Here is a 14,046-nt window from a genome sequence, read left to right on the forward strand (position 1 = left end):
GTCTCAAAAAAAAAAAAAAAATAAAGCAGATTTCAGTATAATTCAATTAAGTTAAAGACATCACTCTTGCCCAACTAGACTATAAAATTTCAGGATGGATGACTGATAAATTGCGATCATAAGAACATTTTTCTATGATGACAGATGGAACATGATGAACAAACAAGAACTACCTTAGATGAACAGCTAGAAAAACAATCCAAATGTCACTAAATACTATGTCCAAAATGTCCATTTTGACCAGTAAGGTAAAGTTATGAGCTATGAAAATTTATTTGTGAATATGCATTGCCATGTCAGGATCCTTGTGCTGCTGGCATGTATGTCTTTGGTGAACAGAAAATGACACACCTCTCCCAAGACATTTCATTTCCATTTGTCAGAAAATTATAAAATATGCAAATATATTATATCTGTGATATGATTGGCACCCTCTGCAATGTGATGCCTTGAAATGTGCAACCTGCACAACCATATTAGGTGGCCAAGTATCAAAATCTCCAAAAAGTAGTAGCTTAGGTGCCTTCTAAGCCTTTAAGTGTAAAAAGTCACTTGTCAGTTCAAATGGTGATTAAGGCATTAATATGGCACAAAGAGGAAATTTTTAATAAGAAAACGGAGATCAGAAATCAGGATAATTGCTAGCAGTTTGGAGGAATGCAGAGACAGTCAAAAAAGCAATATATTAATTGGTTAGTATTGAGTTACCTAAAAAGTTTGGAAGTCCTGCAAAGAAAGGCTAAACAATGGCCTTTTCCCCTAAGTCCCTTGGTGGTCCACGGTGCCAAAATCTAAACCCGATAAAAATTTGTTTGAATTTCAGAGGTTCAAAGTTCACAAAATATAATGCTTTCACCCATGAAACTGGTATTGAGCCATATAATTAACGTGAAAGCTGGTTCTGCAACACTAACTAGCTAACTAATCATAGACAAATCTCTTGTGCTCTCTGGTCCTCAGTTTCCTCATTTGTACAAAGGGGGCATGTTAGATAATCATGAAAGTCTTTTCCAGTTCTAAATTGTTGTGGTCATATATACTTATTGACCAGATAGGGAAATGGGTGGTTTTAGCAGAATTCAATTAAAAACCCAAGGTGCCTTCTCATTGTCATGAAATCTGTGGGTAAAGTACCAGAGTGTCTAGTTGTCCTAGTTCCTCTTCCTTCTTGGCAGCATTTATTCTCATATGCTCAGGTATCTTGTAGTCTGGTGCTGTCTTCAAATTGAAATCTCCCATATACACCTGGGCTTCTTTGATGGCTTGAAGATCTTTGGGATCTTCAAAGTCATCAGCAGGTTTACTCTTGTATCTATCAGAAAAATAGACAACCCACAACAAATATAACAATAAACTCTAATTTTTCTACTTTAATATAGGTACACATTCAAATTCAATCATGAGGCAAAAGTATAATTCTGACTCTGTGATGTCACTTTTGTCTATAGAGCCCCAGCACTTTTTAGAAGTTAATGAGTATTTTTCAGGCATCCGAAACAAAACAATATATAGTTAAATCAATAAAAACCAGTCAATAGATTATACTGAGATAATCTGAATCACTTTGGTTCTCTTCTAAGTAATATACATTATTATTTATTACCTTGATATAACTTAAGCCTTAGAAATTGGGTGGTTTTTTTTTTTAATGACTAATAAAAGTTAAATGTTTCTATGTCTAAAATAATCTTGAAAAAAAAATAAAATGAGATGAATCAATCTACCCAATCTCAAAACTTATTTTAAAGCTACAGGAATCAAAACAGTGTAGTATTGGACAAAGCACTGATATACACATCAATGGAACAGGCAGTGAACCCAGAAATAAATCCACATTAGTAATTTTTGACAAAGGTGCAAAAGCAATTCAATGGAGGAAATACCTTTTCAACAAAAGTGCTAGAGCAATTGGACATACACACACAAAAAAAACAAACCTCAACTTAAATCTCAAAGCTTATAAAAAAAATTAACTCCAAGTGGATCGCAGACTTAAATATAAAATGAAAACTATAAAACTTTTAGGAAAAATAGGGGGAAATCTTTAGGATTTAGGGCTATGCAAAGTTCTTAGACTTGACACCAAAACCAAGATTCATAAAAGAAAAAATTGATAAATTGGACATCAACAAAATTTTAAACTTTTGCTTTATGAAACACTCTGTTAAGAGAATGAAAAGACAAGCTACAAAAGGAAAAAATATTTGCAAACTATATAGATAGATAGATACAGATATCACAGGACTAGAATCTAGAATATATAAAGAACTTTCAAATCTCAACAGTAAAAAAGCAAACAATCCTATTCAAACAGTAGCAAAAGACATGAAGAAACGTTATCAAAGGTATATAGGTGGCAAGTAAACGAAAATATGTGCTTGTTAAATGAAACTAATATCAGATTTTAAAAATTTCTTTGAAAAAGAAATTTATCTCAGATAATTAGAGGTAAAGATGAAAGTCAACACTATAAGATGTTAGAAGAACATACAGGAGAATATATTTATGATGTTGGAAAAGAAAAAAATTTCTTAATGCTTAAAAATCATTATGCTCATACAGTGTATTAGCAAAATGGAATTCCTGGACTTGAAATTCTAAGGATCATAGAAGTTCCACCAAGGTATTGCCACCTTGAAAGATCCAGTTGACTTGTCTTTAATATCTCCATCTCTGTTTCTAATTCTTTTACTTTTTAATTTCAATAATAACAATGTCAATAAATAGAAAGATTTCTTTAAGATATATTTTAGGTCTCACATATTAAAAAGATAAGAGGTTTGGTACAAAAAGAAACTCACAGTTCTTCCCATTCTTTTTTTCGCTGTTGAATCTTAATTTGGGCCTTTTCAGCTTTTAATATAAGTTTCTTTGTTTTCGCAATTTGATTGTTCACCATAATTTCACTTAAGGTTTTAGGCCGAAATTTCTTCCCTTTTTCTATTATTGATTCTTCTTGTACGGCAACACTCCCACCTGTACAGAGAATCAACATTTTTCAGTCTTTTGGAGATATAAAAATAAAACTCTCAAATATTATTTTTAACCTACCACATTAAAAAAAAATCCAGAGAATATATTGAATTTATAAATCAAAGTATTTATTGAGCAATTACTATGACTTCAAAGCCATAAAAAGTATTGTGGACTGCCAAAATAAAAAATATCTAGGTCTAAAAACCTTATTAAAAAGGTGGCGAGATAGGACATATATTAAATAATTAAAGAACAAGGTAAATAATTATGGACCACTAACCAATACTGGGAAGCTGGGAAGCAGTTTGTGATATGATGGTGGGGAAGGAGGGAAGAAGCAAGTGAGTCCTATTTGACACATGCAATTTGAAGTCCTCTGCAGCCAATTAAAAAATTGGTCAGAAACACACAATCAAATCTATGATTTAAAATTATTGGCTTTATCAATTAACAAGTCTACTGGGAAATTATCCATGTTCTTTCTACATAAAGATACACTTTAGATAGACATGCAAAAATTAAGCAATATGAGAGAGTTATATCATTATGTCACCATTTCATAGTTCAAATATGTGGCAGTATGGAAAAAGAAGAGTTTCATGTGGCCTGGGTGGTCACGGGAAAAAGCCTAGTTCGAGCTAGATCCCCCCAAACTGGTAGAATTTAGAGAGGAGAGTGAAGAGGTCACTGCAGCAGGAGCCTGGAGTGGAATTGGGAAGTATTAGGCATAATTAGGCAGCAGCAAGCAGCTCAATAACTAAACAGGCGAGTGGAATAGTATGAGAACGTGCTGTTGCAAACATAGAATCAGGATAGACTGTGGAAGGATTAAATACCAGGATAATGGTTTCAGAATTTAGAAGCAGAAAGGAGACATTAAAGATTTTTCAATGAAGAGGAAGAAGCAGCATTAACATCAGTGCTGTGTCACTGGGTAACAGCCTAGATCTGGCCAGGCTGCAGCACCCTTTATTAACTCTTGACTGGGGTCTCCAAACTGTTCCCAGAATCTTGTCCTCCCCCTACACATCTGCAGTTGCCTTGCAGGCAGCCACAAGAAACAGGTTTCAGGGAATATAGGTACTATTTTCACAGCCCTATTCTCAGCTCTTCATTCTGTTTAAAGCATATGTTCTTGGAAAATAATTTGAAAAGCAATGTATTAGCTCCACACTCTATGGTAGGGCCCAGGAATCTGAAAAGAAACAGTGCACAGAAATGAACATTTTTTCTTTTCTTTTTTTTAACATTTTTTTATTTTAGTATATTATCGGGGTACAAGTGTTAAGGTTATGTATATTGCCCATGTCCCCCTTCCCCCTCGAGTCAGAGCCTCAAGCCTGACCATCCCCCAAACGTTGCACATCTCACTCATTGTGTTTGTATATACCCATCCCCTCCTCCCCTCTCCCACCTGCCCAACAGCCGACAAATGTTATTCCTATATGTCCTCTGAGGAGTTGATTCATTAATACCAATTTGCTGGTGAGTACATGTGGTGCTTGTTTTTCCATTCTTGAGATACTTCACTTAGCAGAATGGGTTCCAGCTCTATCCAGGAAAATACAAGAGGTGCTATATCACCATTGTTTCTTAAAGCTGAATAGTACTCCATGGTATACATATACCACATTTTATTAATCCACTCATGAATTGATGGGCACTTGGATTGTTTCCACAACTTTGCAATTGTGTATTGTGCTGCTATAAACATTCGAGTGCATGTGTCTTTTTCATAAAGTGACTTTTGATCTTTTGAGTAGATGCCCACTAATGGAATTGCTGGATCAAATGATAGGTCTACTTGTATCGCTTTAAGGTGTCTCCATATTGCTTTCCACAGAGGGTGCACTAGTTTGCAGTCCCACCAGCAGTGTAGGAGTGTTCCTATCTCTCCACATCCATGCCAACATCCATTGTTTGGGGACTTTTTGATAAAGGCTATTCTCACTGGAGTTAAGTGATATCTCATTGTAGCTTTCATTTGCATTTCTCTGATGATTAGAGATGTTGAGCATTTTTTCATATGTTTGTTGGCCATTATTGGTCTTCTTTTGAGAAGTTTCTGTTCATGTCCTTTGCCCATTTTTTGATAAGGATGTTTGATTTTTTTCTTGCTGATTTTCCTGAGTTCTATATAGATTCCAGTTATGAGCCCTTTATCGGATGTGTAGCTTGCGAAAATTTTCTCCCATTCTGTGGGTTGTCTGTTTGCTCTCTTGACAGTTTCATTGGCTGTGCAGAAGCTTTTTAATTTAATCAGGTCCCATTTGTTTATTTTTGTTGCTGCTGTGATTGCCTTTGGCGTCTTCTTCGTAAATTCTTTGCCTAGGCCAATGTCTAGAAGTGTATTTCCAATGTTTTCCTCTAGAATTCTAATAGTTTCACACCTAAGGTTCAAGTCTATTACCCAGTGTGAGTTGATTTTTGTGAGAGGTGAACAGTGTGGGTCCTGTTTCAGTCTTCTACATGTGGCTATCCAGTTTTCCCAGCGCCATTTATTGAATAAGGATTCATTTCCCCAGTGTATGCTTTTGTCTGTTTTGTCAAAGATTACTTGGCTATATGAGGATGGTTTTATATCTGGGTTCTCTGTTCTGTTCTACTGGTCAATGTCCCTGTTCTTGTGCCAGTCCTAAGCTGTTTTAATGACTATAGCCTTGTAGTATAGTTTGAAGTCTGGTAAATTGATACCTCCTATTTTGTTTTTATTGCCTAGGATTGATTTTGCTAGACAGGGTCTTCTCTGGTTCCATACGAAGCATAAAATTATTTTTTCTATATCTGTGAAAAATGATGATGGTATTTGATAGGGATTGCATTGACTCTGTAGGTCACTTGGGTAGTATAGACATTTTAACAATGTTGATTCTGCTGACCCATAAGCATGGTATATTCTTCCACCTGTTTACATCCTCTGCTATTTCCTTCTTCAGTGTTTTATAGTTCTCCCTGTAGAGGTCTTTTACCTCCTTAGTTAAATATATTCCTAGGTACTTTATTTTTGTTGTTGCTATTTTGAAGGGAATTGAGTCTTTGATTTGGTTCTCACTTGTACAGTTGTTGGAGTATATAAATGCCTCTGATTTCTGTGTATTGATATTGTATCCTGAGACCTTACCAAATTCATTTATCAGATCAAGGAGTCTCTCGGTTGAATCCTTGGAGTTTTCTAGGTATAATATCATGTCATCAGCAAAAAGTGAGAGTTTTATCTCTTTTGCTCCCATTTGGATGCCCTTAATTCCACTCTCTTGTCTGATTGCTGTAGCAAGGACTTCCAGCACTATGTTGAATAGAAGTGGAGATAGTGGGCAACCTTGGCTTGTTCCAGTTCTAAGTGGGAATGCTTTCAATTTTTCCCCATTCAGTTTATATTGGCTGTGGATTTGTCATATATGGCTTGTATCATTCTTAGGTAAGCCCCATCTATGCCTATTTTGTTGAGCATTCTTATCATAAAAGGGTGTTGAATTTTGTCAAATGCTTTTTCCGCGTCTATTGAGAGGATCATATGGTCTTTGTTTTTGCTTCTGCTTATATGGTGAATTATATTTATACATTTGTGTATATTGAACCATGCCCACATCCCTGGGATGAAGCCCACTTGGCTGTGATGGATTATTTTCATGACAAGCACCTGGATAACAAGAAGACATAACAATTCTAAATATATATGCACCCAACCTTGGTGCACCCTGATTCATAAAGCAAACTCTACTTGATCTAAACAAATGGATAAACAACAACACCATAATAGTCAGAGACTTTAACATCCCACTGACAGCACAGGACAGAGCCTCCAAACAGAAAATCAACAAAGAAATAATGGACTTAAACAGACCTCTAGAACAAATGGACCTGACTGACATGTCCAGGAAATTCTACCCCCAAATCATTGAATATATGTTCTTCTCATCAGCTCATGAGTCATTCTCTAAGATTGACCATATCCTAGGACACAAAGCAGGTCTCAAACAATTTTAAAAAATAGAAATTATACCATGTATCTTTTCAGATCACAATGGAATAAAAGTAGAAATCAACCCTAACAGGAACTCTCATTTCTACACAAAGTCATGGAAACTAAACAACCTTCTGCTGAATGATCACTTCATAAACGAGGAAATCAAGATGGAAATCAAAAGATTCTTTGCACTAAATGACAAAGGTGACACAAGTTACCAAAACCTGTGGGACACAGCTAAAGCAGTCCTGAGAGGAAGGTTCATTTCCATAAATGCCTATATCCAAAAGTTGAAAAGATCACAAATAGACAACCTAATAAATCATCTCAAAGAGCTGGAAAAAGAAAAACAGACCGACCCCAAACCCAGCAGAAGTGAAATCATTAAGATCAAATCAGAACTAAATGAAATTGACAACAGGGAAACCATATGGAAGATTAACAAAACAAAAAGTTGGTTCTTTGAAAAAATAAACAAAATTGACACACCTTTGGCTAGACTAACGAAAAGCAGAAAAGAAAAATTTCTAATAAGCTCCATCAGGAACAATAAAGGAGAAATTACAATGGATGCCATGGAGATACAAGATATAATTCATGAACACTACAAAAACCTCTATGCACACAAACTGGAAAATGTGGAGGAAATGGACAATTTCTTAGAAACACACAGCCTCCCTAGGCTCAACCAGGAAGAAATAGAATTCCTGAACAGACCAGTATCAAGTACTGAAATTGAAACAGCAATTAAAAAAACCTTCCTAAAAAGAAAAGTCCTGGACCAGATGGTTTCACACCCGAATTTTACCACACCTACAAAGAAGAACTGGTGCCTATCCTGCAGAAATTATTCCACAACATCCAGAAGGATGGAATCCTTCCTAACACATTTTATGAAGCGAACATAACCCTGATACCCAAACCAGGAAAGGATGCAACCAAAAAAGAAAACTACAGACCAATATCCCTTATGAATATAGATGCAAAGATTCTGAACATCTATTCTTTAATCTAGGATTGCCCTAGATTTAAGAACAGCTGGATGTGGGAAGTGAGAAAACAGCAGCATCCAGTACTCTCATCCACTCTCAGTCACATGACCAGGGTAGTTTTCTTCAGCAACGCCATCAAAGAGGAAAGTGGGCAATGGGGTGTTTGCTGGTGCTATGTGGGTTCTCATGCTCAGCCATACCACATACCCCCACCTCTCTTGTTTATTGATTCCAAAGGAGACCATCATGGAAAGAATGGGGCAGGAGACTGCCTCAAACTACCAAAGAAGATTCAAAGTTTCTGCCCCCCAAAAGACACTTTAGTTTTGAAGTCTTAATAAATAAGGATGTAAAAGACTTCTTGTCATTTACGCCAGTGGTCCCAACTTTTTGGCACCAGGGACTGGTTTCATGGAACACAATTTTTTCCACAGACACGGTGTTGGGGGGGAGCAGGAGGAGGAGTGGGTAGGAGGTGGAGCTCAGGCAGTGATGCCACCCACAGGAAGTGGCTACAAACACAGAGGAAGCTTTACTCTTTCCCCCTGCCACTCGCCTCCTGCTGTGTGGACCCCACCCCCACCCCCATTCCTAAGGAAGGTTGAGGGCATGCAGAGCTCTGCAGCCCAGTGCCTAACAGGCTACAGATAGGTACTGGTCTGCAGCCTGGGATCAGGGACCACCGATTTAGGCTACCTGTATCTCTCAGGCTATCCTTTCTTCCAACTCCCTCTTTTTCAAACCTCTCCAATTTGCTTGTTCTTCTCTCTGTTTGACTTGGTCTTTTGAGTTTGGAGTACTTAGAGGGCTGTGCCAGCCTATAGGAGGATATCTTGTGGTCAGTTTGTATGGCATGAACTACAATAGTATCACTTTCCAATGGATCACGGAATCTGAAAAAATAAAAAGAGTATTTGAAATAGTCTCCATTTTGATCATTCTGAATGATTAAGTGACAAAATAAGACTATAATATACTATTCTTATAAATAATGCCATTATATTGTACTAGTCTCAAAATTTAACCATGCATATACCAACGGGATGTGATGAAAGTTAGATTAGACTTGATTAAAGACCAACTAGAAATTCCTTCTAATGAAAATACTAAACTCATTGGTAATCAATATAATACCACTATTTTGTCATTATATAAAAAAATGAAAAATTTGCAGGCAGACTGCGGTTTAATGGCAAATAGATCATAGCAAACCTTGAAGAAATGTAACCTACCTCCCTACCTTTTATATATAATAGATAATTATATATAATAGGTATATAGTATATATAATTATTGCTATATAGATGTATAAATAATATCAACATATAAATCATATAATCAAATATATAAATATATTGTAAATATTTATTAAAGCCAAACATAGGCTACTATGTTGAAGGTTATTCCTGAGAGGAATTTCTTAGCCACTTTAATCTCTTATAGCAATCTAGTTATAATTCAGAAATTTAAATATTATCCAAGAATTCAACTATTCAAGGATTTCATACCAGGTAACAAGTGCTATAATTCACAAGATGGAGTAGCAGAGAGGAGAAAGCTTTGAGAGAGACAGGAAGGAAGGAAGGAAGGAAGGAAGGAAGGAAGGAAGGAAGGAAGGAAGGAAGGAAGGAAGGAAGGAAGGAAGGAAGGAAGGAAGGAAGGAAGGGAGGGAGGGAGGGAGGGAGGGAAAAGAGAAGAGAAAGAAAGAAAGAAAGAAAGAAAGAAAGAAAGAAAGAAAGAAAGAAAGAAAGAAAGAAAGAAAGAAAGAAAGAAAGAAAGAAAGAAAGAAAGAAAAGAAAGAGAGAGAAAGCTCTGAAGATCTGCAGAGGGCTGGCTCCCTTCCAGTCTTCAGGCAAGTACCGATCAGCCCATGCATGAAAAGTCTACCTGAGGCTTGGTAAAGAACCACCAGAAAGGAACAGGCAGAATAATCCTCAGATCCCACACAGGCTGAAATAGCTGTGTTCCCCCAAACCTGATGGGACATAGGGTAGGGTAGAATACTCAGAAGAGTGTTTTCTTAGCAGTGGGGAAAAATTAGCCCTAGACTAAATACTGCTCTGATCTCACCTAATAAGGATTAAAAGCAAGCCTTAAAAAATTAAACTATTTCCAACTAATTTAATTGAGTCCCAGAACAGAGCTCAAGAATATTTAAGAGTATATAGAAATACCAAATACCCATGATGTCAAATTCACATCTGGAATCCAATCAAACTTTACCAGGCAGGCAGGCAAATAAGTAGAAAAATGTGACCCAAAATAAATAAATTTAAATCAGTCAATAGAAATAGACCCATAAATGACACAGATGATATAACTAGCAGACAAAGACATTAAAGCAATAATAATATAATATATTGTATATGTTTAAGATGCTAGAGGAAATCATGGTCACATTAAGGTAAGGAAAATCCTCACCTACCACACTAGGAAGCCAATAAATGCATATAAAGACTGTTAATAAATGCATATAAATATAATATTTAGATAAATGGTCATAACCACCAGAAAAATATTAAAAGTGATTCTTTTCAAGATATACCATGTTTATGAATTGAAAGACTCAATATTTATTATTAAAATGTCTTTTATTCCTAAATAAATCTATAGGTTCAACGTAATTTAATCAAAATTTTAGCAGACTTTTTGTGAAGATTGGCAAGTTGAGTCTATGCAAAGAACTTAACGAATCTTAGAGATAAAGAACAAAGACGAAGGATATATAATATTAGATGTCAATATTTAAAGAGTGATACTGGCAGAACGATAGACAGATAGGCCAATGAAATAGAATAAAGGGTGTAGAAACAGACTCACAGATGTACAGTTACCTGACTTATGACAAAAGCATCACCACAATCTAGTGAGGAAAGGACATCCTTTTCAACAAATAATACTAAGTCAATTGGATATCAATATAGAAACAAATAGACCTTGATCCCATATAGAAACAAATGACATTTGATCTCACATCACCCATAAAAATAATTCAAAATGGGTAATGGAAAAACCATAGAGTTTCTAGAAGAAAAGAGATTTAGTTCATGAATTAGGAGTATGCAAATGTTCTTTGAGTACAAAAGCATTAATCTTTTTTAAAAGACTAATAAATTGAACTGCATTAAAATTAAAAACTTCTGTTGAACAAAAGACTCCATTAAGAAAGTAAAGCCACAGGCTAGAGCAAGATATTTTACATATGCACACACACACAAATTTGCATATATAGGCACATGTCATATATATAGTCATTCATATATTTATGAAAATAACCAAAGACTCATATCTATTAATAAAATATATGACTTTTACAATCCAATTTTTAAAATGAACAAAAGACTTGAATCAATATCTAGCAACAGAAAATATATAAATGACCAGTAAATATATAAAAAGGGGCTGAAAATCATCACTTGTCAGAGAAATGTCAAATTAAAGCATACTGAGATACCACTAGAGAATAGCTGAAATTGGGCTGACAATCTCAAGTGATGACAAACATAAGTGTTATGGATTTAACTGTGTCCCCCCAAAAAGATTTGTAGAGGTCCTAACCCCATCACCTCAGAATATGACATTATTTGAAAATAGGGTCTTAACAGAGGTAATCAAGTTAAAAATGAGAATATTATAGTAGGCCTTAATAGAGCATAACTGGTGTCCTGATAAAAAGGGGAAATCTGGACACAGAGACAGACATGCACAGGGAAAACTATGCGAAGAAACAGAGAGTATTCCAAGTGAAAGCAGAGGATTTGGAGTGAAGCATTTATTAGCCAAGAACTAAAGACTGCTGACAAACCACCAAAAACTCAGAGAAAGGCATGCAACAAATTCTCCTTCCCAGCTCTCAGAAAGAACTGACTTGCCCGACAGTTTGGTTTTGGACTTCCAGCCTCCAGAACTGTAAGACAATAAAAAACTGTGATTTTTAAGCCAACCAATTTGTGGTACTTTGCTACAGCAGCCCTAAGAAACTAATACAATGGGGATCAACTGGAATTCTCATACTTTGATGGTCAGAATGGAAATTGATTGAAACATTTTGGAAAACTGGCAGCATCCAATGAAACTAAACATGAATATAACCTATACCCCAGCAGTTCCCCATGTGGGTATATAACCAACAGAAATAAGTGCTTATATCCACCAAAACACATGCACAAGAATTTTTTGTAGTAGCACTATTCATAGTATCCAAAAAATAGAAACAACTGAAATATTTATCAATAGTAGATGAATAAATTGTATCATCATTTAATGGAATATTGCAAAGCAATGAAAAAGAATGAACTACTACTACTACATGCAACAACACTGATAATCTTAGACATGGTAAAAGCATAAGAAGCTATATAGAGTTCATGCCATAACATTCTATTTGTAAGAAGATCGGAGACAAAACTAATTAATGGCAATAAAGAGTCAACTTTGGAAAGTAAGTGGGGTAGAAGGGGGCCATGAGGAAACTGGAGTGCTATAAATATAAATGTTCTATATCTTAATCTGAATCATGCATACGTATATCTGTAAAACATTTTCAAGCTGTTCAGTTAAGATTTATGTACTTTATTATATGTAAATGATGTCTGAATAAAAGGCAAAAAAAGTAATTTCCTCTGGGAAGTTGCATTAATGCATCAGAGGAATCAAAGAAAAAAGTTCTTTGGTTCTATTTGATTGTTGATGTCTTAACACATATGTGATCATATATTAATTTGATAAATAACTTGTCAAAAACAGAACATAAATACGTATTTTATAATTTTTAAAATCTCAGTGTTAAATTTCCCACATTTAAACTAGAAAGGAGTGAGCAGAAATCTTAGGAAGACATCTATAGCAGCAACAAGATGATTCCTTAGATTTCAAGCCAGTCGGTACTTCAGGAGACCTCCTGTCTGGCCACTTCGTTGACACTACTATAAAATACTTTATTCAAATATGTGCTCTCAAACACCTTAAATTATAGGAAATATGGATCCTACCTATTCCGTAGCTTCTTCAGGCCAAGTTCATGTTTCTCTTTTTCCCAAGCTAATTCCTTTCGCACTTGTTGAAGTTTGTAAGCTGTTTTTCTGTTAATCTCAGCACGAATTTTGGAATCTAGATCAAAATCCTGCAAAAAATTAGGTTTGTTTTTCAAAATGGGTACTTTATCAATCCTCCATGTCATACACAGATACAGATTTCTAAGTTTTGTCCCTCAAATTCATACTGTATAAATCCAAAATATCATAAACTCTATTACAGAGGGAACATAGCATACTTTTGACCTAACCCTCCACAATATATGAAGAAAAGTTCTCAGAAAATAATAATTCAAATAAAGTTACACATTTAAAGATTTTTCCCCACAATAAAAATAATGAATACTATCAATATTTGGAGAGTGTACACAGTTTTTAAAAAATACTCTCACCATCCCAAAGATACTACCGTTACATAACTAGCTTGTTACAGGGTATGTTTATGGCCGAGTTGGTCATCAGCTGAACATCCCCTCTGGTATGACCCCACCCAGGAAAGATGGCAGTCCTTGGTGCCTTCTTTACATCACCAAGTTCTTGTTGAGTGTCCTCCACCAAGGGGTCCATTTTCTTCCATAAGGATACTTAGAGGCTTCATGTTTCTTACCTTTGTCCCTGGAAAAATGTCAGAGCCTGCATTTACACTGGATCATGAATAGTAATTATTCATTCCAGAGGTGTTTGTTTTATAAATATTTAAGTAATGATGCGTGCAAAGTGCTTAGTTAAAGTACTGTGGGTACTTGCCTCAGTCATTCTTTTTCTTAAGTTATATCATCCATACTCTGGAAGTATCCACATTTTTCTTAGTAAAACAGCATAAAAACCTTTTAACTATTATGAATTGGTCTTTCAACCACTATGAGTTAACCATTATGATTTCACCAAAGCATTTTTCATATGAAATTGGCATAGTGCTTCTAGAATTACAGGACTAAGTAATCCACTGGTATATTCAGAATGATAAATTCTAGGTTTTAACTTCACTGGACTCTTAACAGTAATTCCATTTAGGAAGTAGTACAAAATGAAAAAGCCAATTACTAGTAAGTACATGAGGCTTTGCAATAAGTCCCAC

General features: G+C 35.4%; 1 protein-coding gene across 2 annotated transcripts in view; it reads right to left on the reverse strand.

Annotated features, from left to right (window-relative positions):
* The window catches only part of CFAP44 (cilia and flagella associated protein 44), a 94,983-nt gene that overhangs the window by 26,101 nt on the left and 54,836 nt on the right, over window positions 1–14,046 (reverse strand). For both annotated transcript variants that reach the window (XM_076001426.1, XM_012787506.3), the window contains 4 exons: window positions 12,927–13,057; window positions 8,632–8,828; window positions 2,802–2,976; window positions 1,135–1,312 (listed from right to left, as the gene is read on the reverse strand). In XM_076001426.1, the coding sequence (XP_075857541.1) occupies window positions 1,135–1,312; window positions 2,802–2,976; window positions 8,632–8,828; window positions 12,927–13,057 (681 nt within the window). The remainder of the gene's footprint in view (window positions 1–1,134; window positions 1,313–2,801; window positions 2,977–8,631; window positions 8,829–12,926; window positions 13,058–14,046) is intronic.

The sequence above is a fragment of the Microcebus murinus genome, chromosome 1, assembly GCF_040939455.1.
Source record: "Microcebus murinus isolate Inina chromosome 1, M.murinus_Inina_mat1.0, whole genome shotgun sequence".
NCBI lineage: Eukaryota > Metazoa > Chordata > Mammalia > Primates > Cheirogaleidae > Microcebus > Microcebus murinus.